This window comes from Fringilla coelebs (assembly GCF_963513975.1).
Source record: "Fringilla coelebs genome assembly, chromosome: 7".
Lineage (NCBI taxonomy): Eukaryota > Metazoa > Chordata > Aves > Passeriformes > Fringillidae > Fringilla > Fringilla coelebs.
In genome coordinates, this window is record NC_140035.1 from 18264358 (window position 1) to 18289493 (window position 25136).

The 25136-nt window shown below is 35.6% G+C and overlaps 1 protein-coding gene across 8 annotated transcripts in view; it reads left to right on the forward strand.

The window, feature by feature from the left end:
* LOC311155754 (sodium channel protein type 2 subunit alpha) overlaps positions 1-25136 on the forward strand; it is a gene marked incomplete at both ends in the record, with an annotated part of 52964 nt that overhangs the window by 21381 nt on the left and 6447 nt on the right. For all 8 annotated transcript variants that reach the window (XM_084209146.1, XM_084209139.1, XM_084209143.1 and 5 more), the window contains 9 exons: positions 397-529; positions 2077-2315; positions 3164-3337; positions 5067-5423; positions 7045-7524; positions 16580-16700; positions 17065-17219; positions 19263-19436; positions 21497-21619. In XM_084209146.1, the coding sequence (XP_084065272.1) occupies positions 397-529; positions 2077-2315; positions 3164-3337; positions 5067-5423; positions 7045-7524; positions 16580-16700; positions 17065-17219; positions 19263-19436; positions 21497-21619 (1956 nt within the window). The remainder of the gene's footprint in view (positions 1-396; positions 530-2076; positions 2316-3163; positions 3338-5066; positions 5424-7044; positions 7525-16579; positions 16701-17064; positions 17220-19262; positions 19437-21496; positions 21620-25136) is intronic.

Genomic DNA, 25136 nt, shown 5'->3' on the forward strand with positions numbered 1-25136 from the left:
AATGCACTTATGCTTAGTTCCTTTACTGCTAGCTGTGTGGGCTGTGCATTTTCATGTTTAGAAAAAGACTTCACTGCCTAAATAGAAAGATATTTACAGCAGAGCTCATTGACAAGCACTGTGAAACATTTTTTAGTCTGAAATCTGCTTTAATATCTCAGTCCTGTTTCAGCAAAATACTTAAAAGCATATTCTTCAGGCACAAGAGCAATGTGCTGCAGTGTTTGACCGTTTGTTCTATGCAGAGTCAGGCATACCTTAGTCTGTTGTGAAGCCTCAATAGAACTGGAGCATGGTGTGGGACAGCAGTGTTTTAAACCGGCAGAGCTCTACAGTAACTTACAGTGTTATTAAATGTACCATCAATTAGCTATTTCACCAGTGCTTTATTTTCAGGGCACTACGACAGAAACTGACTTAAGAAAGAGACATTCCAGTTCTTACCATGTTCCTATGGACTACCTAACAGACCCTAGTGCAAGGCAAAGAGCAATGAGTATAGCTAGCATGCTTACAAACACAATGGAAGGTATGTAACACAGATATTTTTTTGTATGACAGTGCCTTAAAAGTGTTAATAAATGTGTGATGCATTAAGTGGTAATGATGTTTTAAGACAGCTGTTTCAGCCTAGAGCATACAGACAAGAAGAGATTTCTATATGGAGTTAGGGAAGGGATTTTTTGGTGTGGTTTTTTTTTTTTTAATTTATTTTTTAATGTGGGACTGATAAATTTGGAAAAAGATAAAAGCTTGCAACATACTGATAGGTTTGAGGTTGAAGTGGCAAGTTTCCAATTTAAAAATGGCTATGCTTCTTGCAGTAGAACAATCCTCTTCTACCAATTCAGTAGACTTGCTGTTTTACAAAGGAGGGATCGTGTTCTTCTTTCTGTAAGGTTAAATACAATTACTCTGAATCATGGAATTAAGCAATTATTTGTAAGAAAGGTTGAAACATTATGTCGAGGCTTAAATGACTATGCCCAAAATAGAGCATTGGAAGGTAATAAAGAGCAGTTGTGAACATGTGGACCACAATGCTGCCTAAATACTTGTCTGACTTCAGGCTTGCTCTAAATGCTAATCTTTCACGAGGATATTTTAAAATATTTTATTGGAAGGGACCTTAAAGATCATCTAGAGTTCCAACCCCCCTGCCATGAACAGGAGCTCCTTTCACTGGAGCAGATTGCTCCAAGCCCCATCCAGCCTGGCCTTGAACGCATCCAGGGATACGGCATCTACATCTTCCCTGGGCAACCTGTGCCAGGGCCTCACTTCCACAGTAAAGAATTTTTGCCTACTACCTAATCTAAACCTACCCTCTTTCTGTTTAGAACTGTACACCCTCATCGTCTCACTCCACTCCCAGATAAAGGCTCCCTCTCCATCTTTCCTGCAGGCCCCTTGTAAGTGCTGGAAAGCTGCAATAAGGTCTCCTTGGAGCCTTCTCTTCTCTAGATAAGTAACCGCAGATCTCTCAGCCTGTCTTCATAGGCCACATGCTCTGGCTCCTGAATATCTTTTTGGCCTCCTCTGAACCTGCTCTCATGCTGGGAACCCTAGAGCTGAACACAACGCTCCAGCTGGATGAGGAGAACCCCTTCCCTCAGCCCTCTGGCCATGCTGCTTTTGATGCTGCCCAGGAGGATATCACCTCTCTGGGCTGTGACTGACATGGCTGGCTCACACATAATTTTTCAGCCACCAATAACCCCAAGTCTTTGTCTGCTGGGCTGTTTTCAATCCCCTCATCACCCAGTCTTATGACAGGTTTCTAAGACAAATTTCTTTTGCATTCTATCTAGCATTAGCTTGTGAATGGTTCTTTTTATCTACTGAATCTTTAGTGTAGTTGTTTTGGAGCGGGGATTTGGTGTGGGTTTCTTTTTTTTTTTTGATAGATTATTTTAAATTGTAAATTCTTTTAACTGAAAGCAGTCTCAGTTTCAAAATATCAACACAGTCTACCAACAGTACCTTGGAAAAAACCATTTAGGTTTCAAAGAAATATCCAGGCAATTCTGGAATAGAGAAATGTATTTAAAATGTTATTTTCATTTTTCTCTCTAGAACTGGAAGAATCCAGACAGAAATGTCCACCGTGCTGGTATAAATTTGCTAACACTTGCCTGATTTGGGACTGCTGTACTCCCTGGCTGAAAGTCAAACATATTGTAAATTTGATTGTGATGGACCCATTTGTTGATCTGGCCATTACCATCTGCATCGTCCTGAACACCCTGTTCATGGCCATGGAGCACTACCCAATGACAGAACAGTTTAGTGGTGTGCTTTCAGTGGGAAACCTTGTAAGTCTTTCATGCTGTGCCATGTTTGTAAAATGCATTTTTCTTTAATTCTTTTCTGATTTATGCACATTCATGTAAAAGAAAAAGTTGACTATTTAGAGGTTTGGGATTGTTGAACTTAAATTTAAATTGTTGACATTTGCAGATTTCACCACTCTCACTTTACAGAGTCAAGGAGTCAATATACGCACTTTGATTTTTAAAATCTTCATCTTCTGTCATTGAAGCTCATTAAAGGAATTTTTTTTTTTGTGAATAGTTACAAATCATAAGAACTTTCAGTTCCGTTCCCACACCCTGCTCCTCACTAGCACCACCTAAGGATCTGGGTGTTCAGGAATTTTACGGGGGAAAGACCCAGTAAGAATGACAGATGTAAGGAAATGATGAAATGGAATGACAATGTCTTCCACAGGTCATCCTGAAGAAGAACAATTCTGCTCAACTTTCTGTATAATTTTTTTCTTAATAAAATAAGTTTGTGATAGAAACAATTATTTATATTCCTAGAAGTCAAAAGGTGGTCTAAGGGCAAAGATGACCTCTAAGGAGATAAAAATGAGCATTAAAATCAGATTATATTCTGTGTGTTGGCATACATACATATTAGCAGGCTAGATAACACATTTTCCCATTCTTTTGATTTGTAACCCAAACTCTATGATGCGTATGTAAATTTCAAAAATTAATTTTATTCCTACCCCCAGTGTATGGAAATATAGAGAAGACATTCAGATTTATCATTAATTTCTTGCTGAAAATATAACTTAGCACATGTTGATACCATTAGTTTTACTTTTTCAATATTTTCTTCCTAACTGGAGTAAGAAACTGTATTTTCCTTGCAGGTGTTTACGGGAATTTTCACAGCAGAAATGTTTCTCAAGATAATTGCCATGGATCCTTACTATTATTTCCAAGAGGGCTGGAATATTTTTGATGGTTTTATTGTGAGTCTTAGTTTAATGGAACTTGGCCTTGCAAATGTAGAGGGATTATCTGTCCTTCGATCATTCCGATTGGTAAATATACTATTTAAAATATGTTTCTAGATTACATTTTTGTATTTTTATGTATATATTTTGTGCATTTTTCATTTGCAAATTAAATATTTGGCTGAGACAGAAGATCTTTTCAGAACTTAAAAAATGCTAAATTCATACTCACTACATGGCACGTATATATTATGTCAAGTTTGTTTTGCATATTATCATAGTAATGTCTATTTCTCCTTCAAGATATTGTCAAAATCAATTCTATTCTTGCCAAAAGTATGCTTAAAGGATTAACTTTTCTAAGAGAAGTTTTTCTTAGGGTCTTCTCCCTAGATGAGGGAGTAAAAAAATTCAAGAGCCACAGGGTCTACATGTGACTGAAGATTAGTGAATTACCTGGTAAATAATGAGTTAATTAATAAAAGTTAGTAATTTTAGCTTATAGACTTCCATTACCAATTTCCTTTATTGGTTAGTTTTACAAGAGAGTAGTGTTAAGATTTTTCATTGTCCAGAGACTTTTCCACCCTACCAGCCTTCTCTGTACCATCCTCTGCAAGGGCCTATCTGCTGACTGACAGCTTTTCTGCTCAGAAGTCACTACAGTGTCTCTGTCTGTTATTAGAGATCTCTTTCATGAACAGGAACTTGAAAAACCTTGGTTTTCTTGCAGACTAGGCTAGCATGCAATTCAGTGTCCAAACACTCTTCTGAAAAGACCTATACAGTGAGAGACATGAAGCTAGAGTTCCTGGTCATCAAGATCAACTTCTGCCTTAAATAAAAAAAAAGTTTAACTCGAAATGAAAGTTAAATACACGGCCATTAAAAAATAAGGGGTTTAAATAAGTTTTTTCTGGTTATCTGCATAGCATTACATTGTACTTTGCCTGAAGTCTAATATCTGTCTGGATTGACTTCTCTCTCAGTAGGAGATTCTGGTTTTAACTTGACATTTATGTCAAGTTGTTTTTATGTCATATTTTCTTTATGAAACATAAAATCATCACATGAAATAATATTTCATTTTATATTCATTTTAGTATTCTTCTCTTTCAATTGTCTGAACAATTGCTGTATCTTTCCAATAATTTCATTTTTGTCTGTTTCAAGTTGTACTTATTACTATAATACTTTCCCTTGTTTTTCTCAATGTTGTATGACAAGCTTTGTAAAACACATTATATTTATTTTAAAAGACAGAAAATATATTGTTAAAGATACTTGCAAGTCACTTTTATTGTCCTTAACAACTCTAGCTTGTTTCTCTTCTTAGGAAAACCATTTCCTCCACCTCACTGCCTGTTAAGATGAAAGAATCTGGAAGTGACTATATACTTATGGTCCTGTTCAACTGATCACATTTCATATGTGCTCATTTATCTTTAGTAATATTTTCTCAGAGTTTACAGGAGAAAGACTGTTTTGTCCAACTTCTTTAACAAGTACAACTTCTTTATAAATACCTAAAGTCAACAAAAGAGTCAGCGTCTGAATAGGTGTCTGTGATAATTTCAATGTAATTGAAATGAGCACAGAGATATCATTTTTGATTTCTTGTCACTTGAATCAGGACTTAATACTGCTGATGTGTGGTATTGTACAAAGAACTGGAAACAGAAATTTTGTAACTAAAACTTCTAAAGATTACAAGAGACACGATGTAGACACATGCTAACTGAAATATACAATGTATAGCAGTACTTTCATTACAATTAGATAACAAAGAACTATATTCCATTCTTCTGTTTTGCAGCTTCGAGTTTTCAAATTGGCAAAATCTTGGCCAACCCTAAATATGCTGATTAAGATTATTGGCAACTCAGTGGGAGCTCTGGGGAATCTGACCCTGGTGCTGGCCATCATTGTGTTCATTTTTGCTGTGGTTGGGATGCAGCTCTTTGGGAAGAGCTACAAGGAATGCGTCTGCAAGATCTCCAGTGACTGTGAACTGCCTCGCTGGCACATGCACGACTTTTTCCACTCTTTCCTGATTGTATTCCGAGTGCTGTGTGGAGAATGGATAGAAACCATGTGGGACTGCATGGAGGTTGCAGGCCAAACTATGTGTCTGACAGTCTTCATGATGGTCATGGTGATTGGAAACCTAGTGGTATGTAATCAGTGGGGATTTTTTAAAACTCTTAGGACATATCTCTTGGTTTTCATGATTTAGAAATCTGAAATGAAAACTAGAGAAGGACTTCAGGAAATCATGTAGTTCACTTGCCATTTCTGTACACCAGGTTCAAATATACCTTGATTATCTATGAAAAATGTTTGTCTATTTTTCTTTTAAATCTCAGTAACTTTATAGCCTCTTTAGTAAGAGTAGTGCTGAATTATGCTTACAGTTAAGAGTGCCTTTTAAAAAGCATCTAATTTAAATCACCTTTTACAGCCAAGTAAACTAAATTATCTCAATATTGATGGAAAACTGCTGGCTTTTATGACAACACTTATGATACTTAAAAGCTTACTGTTTCCACTTTCAGTCATTTCTCTGGGAAACAAAACAAGCCTAACGCTTCAATTTTTTTCTCATAAGTGATGATTTGTAAATGGTTTATCCCTTTTGCTACTGGCTTCTGAATTCCTCCCAAGCAACATTTTGAATAAAGACACGAGTACTTAATAATGTGGAATAATGATACTTTCATTTCTTACACTCAGTGTTCCTTGTAGTACATCCCCAAAAGACACATGAAATTTCTGTACCAGCATTGCTTTCCTGATCCAGCCTCTATACCCCTTTCTGCAATGCTCCCACCTTGCCAGTTTTCATTTATTGGATATATACTTTTCATTTTTCTTAATAATCCTTTCCACAACAGTACTTCAGAATTAAACAAAATATTGATTTTGAATCATTTCAGCAACTTGCCATAAACCATTATTATTTTTAATTGTAGTTCTTTCTCCTTGAGTGCTGGCATCCATTCTCTTTTTGGTATGACCCACAAATTTTATAAATATGCTTATACACAGTCATCACTACCAAGTCTCACCAGAGTAATGTGAGTACTGTGGCATAACAGGAAGAACTGACAAATATAATTTAACTGATTTTTAATTAAATTATTTTTAATCAGTTTTGTACATGGTCTGCCATAATTGCATGCAATCCAACATTCTCTTGTATGTTTGTAAAATTTCATGCAAGAAAGTCTGAAATTGAAAGCTTCTTGAAATTGAGATGAAATAGTTTCTTGAAACTGAGGTGTACCACATATGTGGACTCTATCTCTTGGCTAGTATTCCTGCCCAGGACCAAGATAGACTTGTATACTTGGCAAATACAAAATTTTACTATATTCTGAATTAGAGATACTAGAGCTATGGTCTGTTGAACTGTAGAAGACTGGCATTTGCCTACATTCCTCTGGCCTATAAACACTACATTGGACACAGCTTGCATAAATCACTGCATTATGTTGTATTCTGCCTCTTTATGTCTTTCTCCATGTTGATGAGCAGATCTGTACTACTGCAGATTGTGAAGGAGACAGCTCAGATTTTCACCTGTATTGGTGCAGTTAAACCAGCTAAAAGCGCTTTTGACAAGATAATAAAGTGTTGGAGGCAGGGATTAGGAACTGAAAAGAATAGCAGAAAGGTGCATAGAAATGAAGTGTTACATGTGAAATAAAAAATTATATCATATTGAAAAACTCTTAATGATGTATCTTTTATGACTTAAAAATAAGAGTAATTTTTTCCTTATTTTATTTAAGGTACTCAACCTATTTCTGGCCTTGTTGCTGAGCTCATTTAGTTCAGACAACCTTGCTGCTACCGACGACGATAATGAAATGAACAATCTCCAGATTGCTGTGGCAAGGATTCAGAAAGGCATAGATTATGTGAAGAGAAAAGTGCGTGAATTCATCCAAAAAGCTTTTGTTAGAAAACAGAAAGCTTTAGATGAAATCAAACCTCTTGAAGACCTAAACAATAAAAAAGACAGCTGTATTTCCAACCATACAATAGTAGACATAGGTAAAAACCTTGCCTATCTCAAAGACGGGAATGGAACTACCAGTGGCATAGGCAGCAGTGTGGAAAAATATGTTGTTGATGAGAGTGATTACATGTCATTCATAAACAACCCAAGTCTCACCGTGACAGTGCCCATTGCTGTTGGAGAATCAGATTTTGAAAATTTAAACACAGAGGAGTTCAGCAGTGAATCAGACCTGGAAGAAAGCAAAGAGGTAAGCCTGTTTCTAACTTTAAAATACTCTGATGCTTTTCTTTTTTTTTTTTTTCTGAGGTTACTAGTGTTGGATTCAAATCTTTCTTTCATTCTTTTACAACAGTATATACAAACTTTTAATGTTGTTTAAGGTAAATTGATGTAAGGTTGTGAGTTTTGAATGATGGTGATACAATATTGCATTTACAGTTACAATCAAGATACGTAAGAGAAGTTTTTAGAAAATTAATATTTTTTTCTATTTTATTTAGTTAAATCCTTAACAAACAAAGGAACCAGTTTAATAGTCCTGGACACCAGAAGTCATATGCATTGTGTCTGGCTGGTGGAAATTTCTCCATGCTTATTTCATTAGAGCAGTTTATATTCTAATCTGCTTTTTTAACAGTTCATTCTGATATTTTTAACCTTTTTTTATATGGTGAAAATGGATCCATATACATCACAGATAGGTACATTTGAATGCTGGACTAGCATCACTAAACAATGCCAAATAAATCACTAATAATCCATCTGATGGTTGCAGAACCACTGAAGTAATGGCCTTAGGGCAAAAAAGTTACAAAGCTTAATATCCTAGTATAAGATCCTTTCATTTGACTACTCCTTGCTATTTTCAAAGCTTTAAGATATTTGAATCTGTTACCTACTGTGACTAATAAAATGTACCTCTTTCTGGCACAAGGTGGTGCCAAGTGGATAAATCCAATCTAGCACTGAGAGTTATAGTGGATGCCAAGGCATTATTATTTTGTGTGTATTATTAACCCACTGCTTTGTCCTGCACAACTGAAAGCGGTGGAGGCACATCAGCTCAAGTGGAGTAAGTCTGTGCAATGCTTAGTACTGATGCTAGTTCATTCAGCATCAGCATGGGTATTTTTGAAAAGTATTGCATGCTATGGGGTAGACATTAACATAAAGGGTTTCATTTGTGATTTTCTCTTACTTGAATCTGATAGTATAAATATGGGTAAGATTCTAGTAATTTTCTGCCTGAGATCCTTTTTTGTACTAACTGCATTACACATTTAGTCATATTTTTTGTTTCTTATCACAAATGTCTTTATTATTTTTATAAAAATACTTTTTTCAGATTGATTGTATTAATATTTATCTTACTCTTCAAAACCAGTACTTGGGTGTAGAACAAATCAGTTGAAGTTTAACCTTCAGTTGTTCTGTTCTTCATTGCACAAGAGCACTATGTCAGTAGGAGAGGTGGAGGATGAGCTTTATACAAACCTCTGTGCTGGTGGCTGGCAGGGCTGAGTATGACAATGGTGCATCTCTTACTTCTCTGTATAACTGGATGGTGTGACTGCTGACTGTTTTCATTAGCCAAATCTTTCTTTTCTCCCCATGGAAGGACCCTCATTGGTTTGCTCTACAAAATGACAGAAATACTGACGTCCTATAGGAAAAGTTTCAAAGCGGATTATCCCACATTTGAGGCATGAACTCCAGTCATTAAGCTACCACCATAAAAGAAAGGCTTTCTACACCACCTACCATATTTAAAAGAAAACAGTGTCTTCATTGCATTCTTGGAGGCACTTAATGCTGTTGTGCTTCAGGAACTGCAAACTGATCAGGCGATAAGACAAAGAAATGCATATTAAGTCAGGGATGAGCTAGTGCCAAGCAGTTTCAATTGGTCAAGTCTGAAACTCTGCTGAGTATATTCGGTGCCAAAATTTCTTACTAATGCAGATGCTGAAGGTGAAAAGATGAAGGAAATGTTTATCAGTTTCAGGGGTTTTCAAGAAAGACACAGCAGTAAGCAAAGATTGTGAGCATATTTCCTGGGAATATGCCTAAAGTTCAAGTAGATTTGAGTCACAGAAGTGTGACACAAAAGCATTAAAATCTTATTCCTAGTTCCTACTCTTCACTTGATACTCTTAACCACCATGGTTTTTTGATGACCAACACTCTTGTAATGAAAATGATCCATTGGAAAAGAAGGCATTTTTTAAATTAAAAAATTTACTACAAATGGCTTTTTTATAAGGTTTCCTCTTTTTTGCCTAGCCATTATGTGCCTTGCTTTTCTGGCCTCTCATGTTTCCTGTTTGTATGACACTGCTGTTGCCAAGTCTGCCAGTCACTTCATTGCTTACACCACAAATGAAAAAATCTAAGTCAGGAACTGCCACAAGCTGTGTTCAATTAGCAGATTTACAGATGAAAGGCAGCTGAGGCATCCAGGTGCTGTGAGGACACTGTACAAGATAGCCAGATGCTGATGAGTGTGTGTCTGTGTGCTTCTGCTTGCTTCTGTGTCTATAACCAAGTCCATATATTCACTGTTGTATAGGGCAATAAGCTAAATTCCAACAAAATAATTATTGTTTCTTAGAAAGTTTTAATTAAGCATGTTAATGTTTGGTGAATTCTTTATTATAGCACATGTATCTTTTCAGTAGTTTGATAGAAATGTTAACTAGATTCTGCCTTTGTAGAAACAATACATAAAATGTTGTACATGCTTAGTAGGTGTGAATTAACAAGGAATTTTCTAGAAAGTTACTGAAACCTAAAATAAATTTAGTTATAAAAACACTGTGTCCCTAAGAATGTCAGTGGGTGAATACAGTATAATAAGGAAATGAGAGAACAAATACTAAATAAAACTTTATCATGGAAGTAGGCCGTTAATGATTGTGGTAACACTGTGCTGAGTCCATTGTCCTATAAATAAAGGTCTGTGGATCTGAGCTGCAGTACTGCTGTTTAGTGTAGAAACTATAAATACATTTTTTTCCATTTTAGGTTTTAAAGTACTATGAGGATGGTTTATATGGAAAATTTTTTAGTACATGTATGACTGTATAATAATTAGTTAAAATAATCATAATAGTGGGTAATAATTAATTTATGTTAAATGTAACTTATAGGCCAATAATAACACCAAGATACACTAATGACAAAATATTTTTCAATGCTTTGAAGATAATGGGCTCTCCTAATGCTGTTGCAGACGCATTAATAATGTATATTTTACTTTAAGCAATATTCAGTGCAAAAAACCAGAGGTGCTGTGTCCTGAACTTCATTTCCTACCGTTCTTACTTCTCACAGGAGTAGAACCAAGCTGGATCAGTCAAGCGGGCAGCTCTGGTGCCTTTTAGCGAGGCAGAGCATCGTGTCACCAGTTTTACACAGGTTACCTAAGCAAGTTATACATCTCTCTATATCCTATTTAATCACCTTTTAGCCAATATTGACTGGCCTGCATGCTCTTCAGCTATGATCCTGTCCCATTCATTGCAATGAGTACCAACATGCACAGCTGCTCCCTGCTGAGCCACGGGACTCGCATCACAGCATGGTCAGGCAAGAGCAGCAGCCCCAGGATTTCTGTGGTTCTGATCCTCTCCATAATATTTCAATAGTATTTTGCAGTGCATGCTATGTACCTCTCCTAATCTTGATGATATAGAATTCAGGATTCTGTTTTTGAAGGGTTTTCTTTTGATTTGAGGGAAGGCAGGATATGTAACACATATGCCACATTTCTCATCAGAAGCTTATATTTATATCTAAGTCCATCTGTAAATTGTGTTGATAATAAAAAGCTGCTAGCTGTTTTAGAAAACTTTCATATTATTATATTTTAACTTATAATGGAGGTAACCTGCAAACTCATCATAGTCATGTTGTTATTTTTCACTTTTTTTTTTTAGAAGTGCTTTTCTTTAGTACTTATATAAGCATTTCATTATTTTGGAGATTAATATGCAGTACTTGGAGCACCATTAAGCATGAAATTAATTTAATTTCTGCAGTCAAAGCATGTGACCTTAATTTGGTTGAAAGAATTCATACAAAACTGTTATTTGGCTGGTTAAACATTCAGAGATCAGTTCTGCTCTTACTTACACTCACACTTAGGTGTAGAGGTGCAAAGAGAACACTGATTGCAAGATGTGGCCCAGTTCAGTCTTATTGTAGCTCTTTAATTTATGGTCAAAAAATGATTACCTCCCCAAACAGCTAAAATTGTCTGCCTTGAGAAACTTATTCTCATCTCATCAGTAACAGACCAAGTTTAGCATTCAAGAAAATAAACAACTGAGTTTGGGTCAAAATGTGTGGAAGTTCCTCAGCTTCAGTGTGATTTACATCTCACCTCTTAATGCCATAATATTTACAACACCACAGTTGCTGCTTTCAGTTTTGTAAATCAGTGGAATTAAAACATACTTGCTCCAGAGCTCTTCCTCTTATATTTTGTAAAGAATAATTATTCTGATAAGATGTATTTTGATTTTAAAATATTTGTTATTTAAAATCCCTTGATACTCTGAAGAATTTAGGCTTTGTATTGTGAATTGGTAACATTGTATTAGCATATTGTGATTCACTGTGGATAATATTAAGTTGTTAATGTTAGAGTTAATGGAAGTTTGCTTAATTAATATTTGCAAACAGCAGTCCCTTTATTTCAGAAATATCCTTTCACTATTGCTTGTATGAATTAAAGAGCCTTTTAAAGTAGGAACTGGTGGGAGGGCTTTTTCCCACTGGAGCATATTTCCACTGCTACTTAAAATGCTTTTTCTTTCACACAACTTTTTTTGCAAATATTTTCATTTAATAAATTCTCATGAATAAGTAGATCAAAGGAATTATGAATATCAATAAAGTCCAGAGTGGACTATAATTTAGAGATACTGGGTTTTTGCAGTATTTGCAACCAATAATCACCACAAGATGGTTTTGCTTTGATTTACAGTGTTCTGAATTTTTATACTTAAAGAGTTATTCTGCCTAACTGAATAAGCATTTGAAAGAGTGAAATCCAGATTCCACTTAATTACACCAGGGGAATCACAATGATATCTACCACTTTGAAGATTTTATAGGTGATATAGCCATACTGAAAAAGACTGGATAGTTTGGATATAATATTGCCATTTATATGACAGAAGATTTCATTTTCATACTGACATCCACACAGCACTGAGAAAATAAAACCAATTTGATTTCCATTATTTAGCATTTTCACAGGTATTTGGGAGGAAAGGAAATTGAAAGCAAAATCAAAATGGTGGTTTCTCTTGGCTCCATCTTCCTGCTTATGTCTGTCCTGCTCTTTGCTCCTTCAGTCCCTTAAATTATAATTTCTACATCTATTAGTGGCATCCTGGCCAATCATGAAATTTCAGCCTTTGTTAAAAATGTTAAAAAGCTAAGAGCTGTCCATCTACTCTCAGATAATCATCTTCGGAACAAACAAGGAAATGTTAGAAGTTGCCTGGATGTAAGTGAAGCAGAATTGTATGAATCTGTGCGATGTTGTCAAGGTTCAGAAAGTAATTATGTCAAAAACTTCCTGACCTAATCTTGGCTGCTGCTTTTTGCAATGCTTCTCTGATAGGCAAGCTGCTTTCCTATCTTGAAAGCTAAATTAAAATCTGTATCTCATACTGTTCTGTATTGCTGACTAAAGCATGTCTGGCAAGGCTGTTGGTACATGTGATATTTCAATCTCTAGGATAATCAGTATGCTGCTGCTTTAGAAACATCTAACTACTTTTGTCCCCTTACTGTCTTCTTCAAAAAGGAGGTAGAGTATGTACATTGCAAGGTTTTGAAAAACAGATTTCTCTAAGAATAATTTTCTTAGCATACTATTCAGAAAATTTCTATCTTCATAACTCTCAAAGAGTGTCTAATGCTTGATCCTGATAAATCTCTTATAATCTGCATGACTGAATCCTTTTGAAATCTAGACTCATGGTATAACAAAAAGCTTAAAATGGACTTAACTATTAGATCAAAGCTAATGCTTGGGTTTGATTATTAGCTTGGTTCTATAGGTTCATTTTTTTAAAAGCTATATACATGTTAAGTAAACAGCCTTAATTCAGTTTTTGTAATGCTGGTAAGCAGAGAGCAATTTACCAGGTACAGAGGTAGCTTTTGGATATGTTTAGGTAAAGAACTGGGATATATGCTACATACCTAACATGTCGGGGTCTGCAGTTGGGGTAGTCTAGCTAGCCAGCTGCATTCCATATGTGTGAACACTGGTAAGTCACAGTAAGTGCTAGAAAAAGTCTTCCTAGGTATTAAGGCACAGCCAATGTGATAGGAATAACATGATCCATTGGCAGGTCATGTTGTGTTGAGTACATAGAAATCATTACATAGTCCCTGAGTCAGTTGCTTTATGCCAGAGCATAAGTTTGCTGTGGAAATATGTAAATGTTACCGAAAAGTTTTCCTAGCATACTGAACTCAATTGAGTCTATAAAATCTTGAGATGTTGTATCATAAAATCTTTCCAGCTGATTCTAATGCATACGAAATTTTATAAATTTTGTACATAATGCCATGTATATGCCATATAAATTCAATGTTAAAAATAATGAAGAAAAATGAAAAAAAGATATTATACTGTTGAAAATGTCTAGTTTTTGTTCTTTCCCAAATGATGCTGAGCTCTTACAGACTGAATTTATTGAATAATTTTTGTAATATTTTTTCTTGATATACTGATCTGGTTGGGGCTAAATTCAGGTATAATACAGCAGCATGCTAAGGAAACACTGTGTTACATCAGCAGAAGAGTAACTGAGTTCTCAGTGGGATGAGGCATTTAATTGTTGCATTTCAAGTATCAGCTGCTGTTGGTTCAATTTAGGATTTTTCTGTACAGTTTAACTCCTGTGATTATTGTTACAGCTCTATAAATGAAGCATAGCAGATTTTTAGTGAGAAGAGACTTGAAAGATACTTCTCACCTTACATAGTGCCCCACATAAATAAACTTATCTTCTTGATGTTCCCAATAATTTACAGTTCTACTGATGATTTTTTACCTTTCTATCTGATATTTGTGATCTCTCCTTATAGTAGCTATATCTAATCTTCCATGTTGAGTTAACTGTTAGTCTTAAGCAATTTCAGTAATAGGAATTCATTACCCCTTTTTGCTTATTAAACTAACTGCATAATATCTGAGTCACTGAACTGTTCATTTTCCTGTAAAAGAATGGACAGTAGGTCTTTCAAACTTACGGTTCAGCCAGTTCATAATTTTTGTTTGCTCTGCTACTACTACAGCATTCTGCTAGAAATGCTCTCCAGATTGGAATGATGCAAGCAACATTTTAAGAAAACACTATGTAATAAAAACAGTCACTTCTCAGTGTAAAAATGATTTACTGTATTGTATTGATAAATGGTAATTTTTAACATAATATGTAATTTTTTTTAATGTACCTTGCATTTATGGTATTTCTGGCTTTTTCTCAAACTGATGATTGACTTCCACTGATGTTTAAATGCTGTGGTCCTTACTTGATGACTACAGTATTTATCCCATACTTTCTAGTTTCTCCATTTTAGAGGCAGTATTCCACAATGACCAAACTGCCATTCATTATCTATAATTCAAACATTGCAATCTGAAATTTGTCAATAATAATCTGCAGAAAAGTATGCATCCATCTCTTTGTACATTGGACCTGACCTCAAGAGATGTTAAAACTCATGCAGAAATATGAGACATGAATGTCTAAACTGGGAAATTAAAAAAAGCATAGATGAAATGGGTGTGCAGATATCACTGAAACTAGGTGCATAATACACCCTCCAATACATGTTTCCATTGGTTCAGCCTTCCTCTGAAATGTGCTCTATAGAGAACCACGGTACACAAAAATCAAAGTTAAGCTTATGTCAGAATCACAACACAGTATATTGTCAGTGTGATTCAGTAGAATCAGAATGAGGGAGAAAGAACTAAATCTTCTTTTTGTTTGAAGGACATACTGAATATTTGTTGCCATGTAAAATTCCATTAAATGTCTCAAGTTACTTTTTGTATACACAGACTAATACTGTTTACATTTCCTTTAAAAAAAACTGTATAGAATTTGAAGCTATTCAGAAATGTTTTAAAGGAATAATGCCTCTAACTTCAGATTTAAGTGTCAGCAAAAATAAATATCTTTAATGTTATCATAGAATATCTCTGTCTAATATTAATTCCCTATAGACTCTATTCTAAATCTGCTTACATCATTCCCTTTATAAGATTAGCTACTTTTCAATGCAGCCATTTTACTGATGTTATACTCCATATAGTGATAACATTAGAAGAGTCATAGAATGCTGTAATCAAACTACTTTTACTTATTATAGTACTCATATTTGTCTGTTGCCAGCATCATATGATGGTGTGAAAGAATAATTTTTAAGGTTTGGATTATAATATTGGTATGATTTATTGATGCAGTATTATTATATTACAATATTGTTTTAAAAGAAATTCTTTTAACTTGAGTAATTCAAAATATTTTTGGCCTTTTATATAACTGGACATCTATGTGTACTGTATCCAAGTAATAAGTAGTTTCAAAATGCACAATAAATTCAGAAAATGCATTGGCAAGTGAGTATGCAAAATATCAGCTACTGCTCCTAAAGTAATGTGCGGCTCTTTTGGAAATAAAGATAATTAAATTATCCTATAAAACTCATAACATGTGTTTTCATGTCCATAAGAATGAAAACATTACATTAAAACTTTAGATTTAGTTAGCTTTTTAGAGACTTGCTAGAATAATATTTACTTGAGACATGAAAATACATCTGTGCAGCTTGCTGTTGGTTTGGTCATGATGTTGGAAATTTATTTGTATTGACACATGCTATCTAAAGTGTAACCTTAAATGCAGCCACATGATTGGAATAAATAAACAGTACAAAATGTGGAAAGCACCCAATCTTAGCTTACTGACATTTCACTTCAAAATTCTTATGTGTGGCTAAGAATAATACTCTAGTAATTCCAGCAATTCCTTGTATGAAAATATCAAAATATTTTCAATAGGGAAAATGCACATTATGTAGTTTCTAATCTTGTGACCTCACCTGTAGTAGAGCAATATGGCATTATAGATTGTAGATAAGAAGTTATTTTAGTATCACAACACTGGATACATTCAAAATATTTTGATATACATTTCCAAGATAAATTTCTAGTCAAAATAATAAAACTGGAAAAAAAAATTTTTGTGGGGTTTTGTTCACAGAAATTGAATGCATCCAGTTCATCAGAAGGCAGCACAGTTGATATTGGACTACCTCCAGAAGGTGAACAGCCAGAAGCAGAACCAGAAGAAGTTCTAGAGCCAGAAGCTTGTTTTACAGAAGGTAGGCAAAGCAAAATAAAGGCAAGATAAATAGACCTAGTTGTGTAGGTTTGTGCAGAATTCTCTTTTTATTCAAAATCAAAAGAAGTTTACTGATTATAGTTGTAATATCGGTTAGTATTAGTAACTCTTTCAGTGTTACTGCCATAGATTTATTGTTCTTGTGTGTTCTCTCTCTTTGGAAGGTATTGCAAAAGATATAAATATTTAAATTCAACTACTAAACAAAAATGCTCAAAGAGGAATTTTAAGGATCTAATGCAGCAGCGCTATGATAAGAAATAAGTCAAATGATTACCATTCATTGTGATTCTTAATAAATATTTACTTTATTCTGACATCTCAAAATTTATCATCACATTTAGGGTGTGTACGGAGATTCAAATGCTGTCAAGTCAGTGTAGAAGAAGGAAGGGGGAAAATCTGGTGGAATCTTAGGAAAACCTGCTATAAGATTGTTGAACACAACTGGTTTGAGACCTTCATAGTCTTCATGATTCTTCTCAGCAGCGGTGCTCTGGTAAATTAAATGTGGAACTATTGTGACTATTGTGATTTTAAACAGCAAGCATTTAAAATTACAGTTAATCACATAGCTACAGGTAACAAATTCGAATTTGATATCAAATTAATATATGTTCTAATAGAAATATATATCTGCAAATATTTGGCATATATTGTAAAACATGTAAGAATTTGCTTGTGGGCTGTGAAAAAAATTTTTGGCAAGTTCAAAATGTAGTGTTAATGGAAATAAGAAATTAGTTTTATCAGACTGGCATTCACATGTATTAATATTGATGATAATAGCTTCTTTTTAAAATACACATTTAAATAAAAACACAGCTGAGCCATGAACTTATCAGCAGCAACTCAAATTGTCAAACTGAGGAGGAAGGTGCCAGCACAATTTCAGCAGATATTTTACAGATTGGTGTTAAATCAGGTGCACTGAGTAGGTATTGAAGTAATTGGTTTCTCATAGCAGGGGCAGAATATAATATTCTTTCTATTCAATGCACAGTGATTCACTGCCAATGTATACATTTCTTTTGACAAGACAGTTATCTCTAGGATTGCTTTGTGAGTTAGTATGGTTTCCATTATTCCTCAAAAATACTGTATCACACAGTCATTTTTAAATCCCTCATATAATTTTAATATAAATTTGTAACTCCCCACAAAGGAAATCCTAATGTAAATAGGCCCTTGCTATCTGTAGTGAACTGACCCTTGCTATCTGCTGATGCCGTGTACCCACCAAAGGTGCTCTGTAACTCTATACGTGGACAGGGGAGAGAAAATGTAATGAAGGGTTCATGGGTTGAGATAAGGCCCAGGAGAGATCAGCCATCAAATACTGTAACAGGCAAAACAGATTCAGCCTAGGGCTATTAACTGAATTTATTGTTAACAAAATCAGAGCAGGGTAATGAAAAGTAAAATAAATCTTAAAAACACCTTTGCAGCATCTCTCCTTCCTTCACAGCTCAACATCTTCCCCCAGCACTGCAGGTAGACAGGGAATGTACATTATGGTCAGTTCATCACACATTGTTTCTGCCATTGCTCAGGGAAAGGAGTGCTTCCCCTGCTCCAGCATGGGGTCCCTTCCATGGGAGACAGTTCTCTATGAACTTTTCTGATGTGAGTCCATCCCACAGGCAACATCCTCCAAAAACTGCTCCAATGTGGGTCCCTATTCCATGGAGTACAGTCCTTCATGCACAGCCTGATCCAGTCCTCCTGGTCCTACAGGTCCTACGGGGCCACCTGCTCCAGCACGGGCTCCTCTCTCCATGGTCTGCAGCTCCTTGTGAGAAGCCTGCTCCAGCATGGGTTTCCCTCAGATTCACAGCCTGGTTTTGGGCATACCCCTGCTCCATCACGGGGCTCTTCCAGGGGCAGGTGGATCTCTGCATCTCTTTGGATCTCCATGGGCTGCAAGGGCACAGTTGCTTCACTATGGGCTGCACCATGGGCTGCAGAGCAATCTCAGCTCCAGTGCCTGGAGCACCTCCTGCCCCTTCTTCTCCACTGACCCTGGTATCTTCAGAGCTGTTCCTCTCACATCTTCTCACTCCAATTCCACCTGTGCAATATTTTTTTATTCTTCTTAAATACATTGTCATGGAGGTGTTACTGTCATTCCTGATTGCCTTGACCTTGGCCAGTGGTGGGTCTGTCCTGGAGCCAGCTGGCATTGGCTCTGCTGGACGTGGAGGAAGCTTCTAGGAGCTTCGCACAAAAGCCACCCCTCTAGCTCCCTTCACTACCACAACCTGGCTATACAAACATTATCCATGGAAACAAAATGAAGCTTCAAGAGTGGTCTTACAGTAAGTTTTGTGTAATGCTGCTCAGCTTGGCTGAAAGATGAATATTGTTTGGATCCCAGCTTTATGAAAAGCATTAAGTGAAAGCCAAAGTTATACTTGAGGGAAAGATATGTGCCTTATCATCATGTATATTTTTTTAATTCAAATTTTTTTCCTGGCCGTTCCTATATGATACTGCAAATTGTGAAGCCATTTAATTATATCTTCAAAAATCTCTTTCACAGGCATTTGAAGATATCTACATAGAGCAACGTAAAACTATCAAGACCATGCTGGAATATGCTGACAAAGTTTTCACCTACATCTTCATTCTGGAAATGCTTTTAAAATGGGTTGCTTATGGCTTTCAAACCTATTTCACTAATGCATGGTGCTGGCTGGACTTCCTGATTGTTGATGTATGTATTATTTTTCATGTCCTGTACGATAGGCTTAAAAAAAAGTAATATTAGGTTTTCAGGATAAGATTTCTGTTCTATTCAACAAAACCACTATTTTAACTACTGTGGTAGTATGGTTTATAATTCTGTTCAGAATGGAAAAAAAATTTGGATATACTTATTTCTCTAGAGATGTTTTTTTACAATTCTCTAGTTTTATGAAGTTGTAATTCTTTCTTGAAATTATGCTTTTTACTATCTTTTTTGATGGTATAGAAAAGATGCTCTTTATCCTCCTAATTTTTTTTTGTATATGGAGGCAATTTCTCAAACTTTTTCTAATATTCTAATGAATTACTGTAAGTGTCCTGTCACTTACTCTGTGCAACGTGAAAGGAAAATACTGCTAGGAATTGTCAGTTCCATTGTACTATTCAGTACCCTTGCACTTTTCACTGTATCATGGAGGTGACCTCAAAGAGACAGTTTATAGAACCATAGATGAGCCCCCCTAGAATGGGTTCCCACATGATTTTCCAAAGGCTGCACTACCAAGGAGCAGACACACATTGTCTGAAGGAGACCTAGTGAGAAGTGCATTGTAATTTCAGATCTACATGCTCAACAATGTATATAAAGTACTGGGTAGCATAAATGGAAGACTACAGATCTTTGACCATATAGCAGATGTTCATTTCCCTTCCATCCCCAATAGCCTGATTTGCCTCTCAGTTCCACAGATGTAATTCCCATGGAATGCAAGTTACGGGTATGTCTTAAACCACCTATTTGAGCATTACAAAAAGCACCAGAATTCTACAGAAATAGCGAAATATCTCCCTAAAACTATAGTGATGGTCTTTACTACACAGAGCTTGAAAAATAGTATACCTCTTAAATCCAGACCAGCATTGCAAATCCTGTGATAAAACATGACTATGTGCTCATAGAGTATTTTATTATTGAGTCTGTACTTCTGTAAAACATGTATTGGCTCAATCATCTGATGTATAAATTGCCATGACCAGTAGAACTTGTATTTATCAACAAATATTTAATTCTTATTTGATAATCTGTGGTTTAGGTACTTCTGTGACTAGCTTTATTAGCTTGATTAGTTTTTCATGTCAACCTTACCTTGGTGCATTTAAAAAAAAAAATTATTATCTGAGGCATTCATTTTAATCTATAGACGGGGATTGAAATAAAAAAGCAAAAGAACAATTTGGAGATGAAGGAATTGAGAGAGCAGGAAGGATGGAAGGGAAGGGCATTAAATTGACATAAATAGAAGGTGATATGTTTTATTTTTGATTTATTAGGGCCACTCCTTCCCAATGGCCCACTCCTTCCCAATGGCTATTAGAAATACATTTCCAAGGATCATTGATGAAAGATAATTGTATTATTTATTTTACAGCTATTCTAGTTTATTTACTCATCTGCCTGCAGACCAGACCAGCGTTATGCAAGCCAGGATTGATGAAGTGGTTAAAGGAGTCACAGGGAATGTAATGAAGTGTGGATATGCCTAACAGTGAAGCTTCTGCCATTGTCTAACAGTTGGTTCTCAGTCTTGATTAGTCCGGTTAAATCTGAACAGCCCTGGTACCTATGGCTGTTGAATAAGATTTTCTGGACACTAGAAAGTTACATTTGACCAAAAGCAAGGTCTGGATGTGGTTTTTGAGAGCGTTTACATTCTCATCAAGTTCTGAAGATATCATGGGAAGTCCTGACCTAAATTGTCCATTCCAATTCACCCAGCTTCTGGGTGTTTTGTTTTTGCATGTGACTTCATTTTTGTTTAAATCCCACCAAATGTTGACTGGCTAATGTGACTATAGAAGGCACTTTTATACCATGCTATCAACATGATTTCATCAACAGGTACCTAGAATATCCTTTTATTCTACTTTGTCTGACAAAAAAAATTTTCTGCATTATAGAGAATTTCCTGGAGAAAGAGGTCCAGCCTTGAATCTTCTTGAGAAGTTCAGGGCACACATCATTCCCACCATATGTATCAGAAGGATATAAAGACGAATGAGCAATATTGCCTTTCTGTTTTTGTGTAGGTCTCTTTGGTTAGCTTAACAGCTAATGCCTTGGGCTACTCAGAACTTGGTGCGATTAAATCCCTTAGGACACTAAGAGCTTTGAGACCTCTAAGAGCCTTGTCGCGATTTGAAGGGATGAGGGTAAGACAATGTGAAAGAATCTGAAATAATGCATGCATCCACGGAAACAATGCATGCAGAATAATCAACAATCAATCCATGCAGAAATGCTACACTACCATCCTATATATTTCACATTTTTCACTAACATATAAGCAATAGGCTTCATCTGCTTATATGAAATCATGCGTTATTGCACATATTGTTATACTTAATGAGGCTCCTTGGCCTTTCTCCATTTTCATACTTTCATGGAGGGCCCAAGGATTTTTCAACTGCATGGATCTATGCAATATTACTGAATTTATCCTATACAAACACATCCTGCTGTAGTCAGAACAATTTAAAAAAGCTCCAATACTTCCTCTTAAAAGCGTGTGCACATACATCCATGTATGCATGCACATGTGTATTTTGTACCAGTTTAAGCTATCATGCATAGTCTATATCTTTTAACATAGTATTCTGTATGTATAAATTTGGAATGTTCTTTAGAACTAAAAGTTTTTTGAATAATTTGTATGTTAATAAGTAAATTAGCACTATTAAAATACCTTCTCTCTTTCATATTAGAACCATTGCATTCTATTTAAGTAAACTTTTCTAGCATATCAGAGATGGAGCTGGTTTTATGATTTCTGGTTGCTTACTGCTTTCCATAATCATTGTAAAATGTTGACTATAATCTGTAGAGCATTAAGCAGCCTGAAAACATATTAGACTTTTGCTGGTATATTTGACAAGTTACTGTCCCCAGCTGTTTGTTATCACTCTATCAGTTACCACAGCTGAGACCCTTAGCTGCCCACCAGGGCACGTTCAGTCTGTCTCAGTGCAAAGTCAGAGTGGTCAGTTTAAATCACTTCTTTAGTGCACTGATATGGACAAAGACCTGATGTACTCAGCCATGACTCAAAAGCTCTAGAAATGTTTCTCTCAAGGGTAGTAGTGAACAGCCAGACATGGTAGATATTTCTAGCTCCAGCCACAGGAAGATGTCTGGCTTACATCTTCAGGGTCCATCTGTCTCTCTTGGACATACTGCCATAGTGGGCATCAGCAAATGCGCCTGAACTGGAACCCTACCACCATAATTAAAAGGGATCCTTGTGTGAGCTCCCTCCTGCGATCACTATTCTTTGCCACCCCAGGTGATAAGCTGATTAGCTAATTTGTAAATCAACTACAAAGTGGTGAGCTTCTGAAGAAAATGTCAAGTTGTCTGTGTGTGGAAAGTAAGAGAAGAGACTCCAATGAAACAGGAAATGCCTTTGATGAAATGTTATAAATTCAAACAGGAAATAGCATTTCTTTGCCTCCAAAAAAATTTCTGGACTTTTACTAAAGCAATTTTGAAAATTTGGGATGTTTATATCAGAGGTAAGGCTTGTCTAAAGCATCAGTATTATCTCACTAAACTCATATTAACTGTTGGGGTTTCTTTTATGACAACGATTAGCAAAACAAAAAAACCCAAAATAAAAGTATTTCAAATTTTATATAAAATTGCTTCAGTAGCAATTTATTGTTGCAAGGAAAAAACCCAATAACATTGCCATGAAGGTTTAGGGGTAATTGTCAATTCCATGACTTCCATGTTGGTGTAAACTTTATCTACGGATTTGATCCTGATCCGCCAACTGTATCTCTTTGTACAATATTCAGATGAGGAGAAGATTTATGAGTTTAGCAAAAAATGCAATAAAAAGTAGTATATGAAGTTAGATTACTTAAGACTAGAAATGTGACCTATGACTTCATTAGTTAGGCAGTTAACCATCGAAATATTCCAATGGATGTACTGCATTTTGCCTTATTTAAAGTAATTAATTCCAAGTTTAGCGTCTTCAAAGATATAGTAGCTCAAGTGGATGGAGAGATTAGTATAAGACTATTTTAATGTCTGATACATGGAAATTCAATATGTCTGTTCATAACATAACCATTCCATTGGTGTTTATCATGTATGAACTGAAAATATGACAATACAGTACAATGCATATATTTGCATAGACACTTAAATTGATTCCATTGAGCACTTCCCATATACGAGCAGGAAATTCTGTTCAATACATGAAAGTTTTTAACACACTTTACTATTCTCTAGGATTTCGACTTGTGCCCCTGCAAACTAGTAATTAATAGAAAAAAAATGCCCCTATGAAAAACATTATTTTTTTCCCCTGCATCTTCCCACCACTGTTATTGCTCGGAAAGTTATATTTTAATTTGCCCTCGGTACTTCATTAAACTAGCCTGTGGGAATAAAATTAATCTGTCTATGCTCTGTCCCAAGCAGTATCACTCATTGCTACATGGTGCTAGGCACTAATACCTTTTTCTCTCAACTAGAAAACAAGGGGTTTGATGTCTTTCTTATGCTTTGCCTGCTTTAATTTGCTGTCAGGCCTAGCCCCCTTACTACTGGTGGAAGCTGGAAGGTGTTGGGATCATTGTTACCAGAGATGCTCAACTGTATGTTTTGAGTGTCTTCAAATGATTCGTATCACAAGCTGGTTCTCTATAGCTTCAGGACTCAGACTAATACCAGAGAAAGTAGGTCAGCTGTAGAAATCCAGCAATTAAAGAAAGGCCATGACTGGACCTGCAGCTGCAGCACAAAGAGGAACCGAATTCTTGAGTGCGCTGAGACTGAAAGCTCGAGGACAAATATTTTCACTTCATTAACTATCCCTTTATGTCTCAAAAATTGTTCCTGATGGATGATATCATTACATTTAAGAAATCTACTTATATTTTTTGAGAAGAATTGAGATAACTTTCAATTTTAAAAAATGAATGTATTTGGAAAATATTCCTAAATTGGGAAAAAATGACCTTGCCATTTATTATTCCAGTCAAATTGTTGTAAAAATAAGTGAGTACATGGTTTTCCAATTTAAGCTAATTCAGCATAGTTATTAGACTGTTCATTTTGCTTAGGTCAAATAGTATGTTATGGCCTCCTACAGTCATATGGTTCGTAGTGCTGGGTACAAGCTTGTCAACATAAGACAGCACTGTTGAAATAGTCAGAAGAGATTTATCCATCAGATAGGGAATCATCTCAACCCAGATGCTGACTTATACAATTCTATATTACTTTTGCTTATTAATTTATAACAGGTATTGCTAAGGAGATTTTTAGTATGATTAAGAAACTATTCTGATTTGTTTTAAATTTCCCCACTAGATATAACCACTTATTAAACCATTTGATTTACAATATGTTGAAAAAAAGGTACAAACAAACAAAAAAGTATGGAATATTTGGACTTCATGCAGCATTCTGTGCTTTTATAGAGTGATGGAGTAGTTTACATTGAAAGCAACTTCATTTGAGCCAGTTCCTAAATTTAAGTATAACAACAATTTCCTTTAAGTCCTATAGTCTCTCAAATGTTGTCGAAAGTGTGTATCCCCCAAAACAGGTAGTGTTTTGTCAGGAATGGGGCCCTGAAAGTACAACAGGAATCTCTTCTTTCCTTCAGCCCAGTTCTCCTTTAGAGTACACATGATGGTGGTTCATCACCTATCT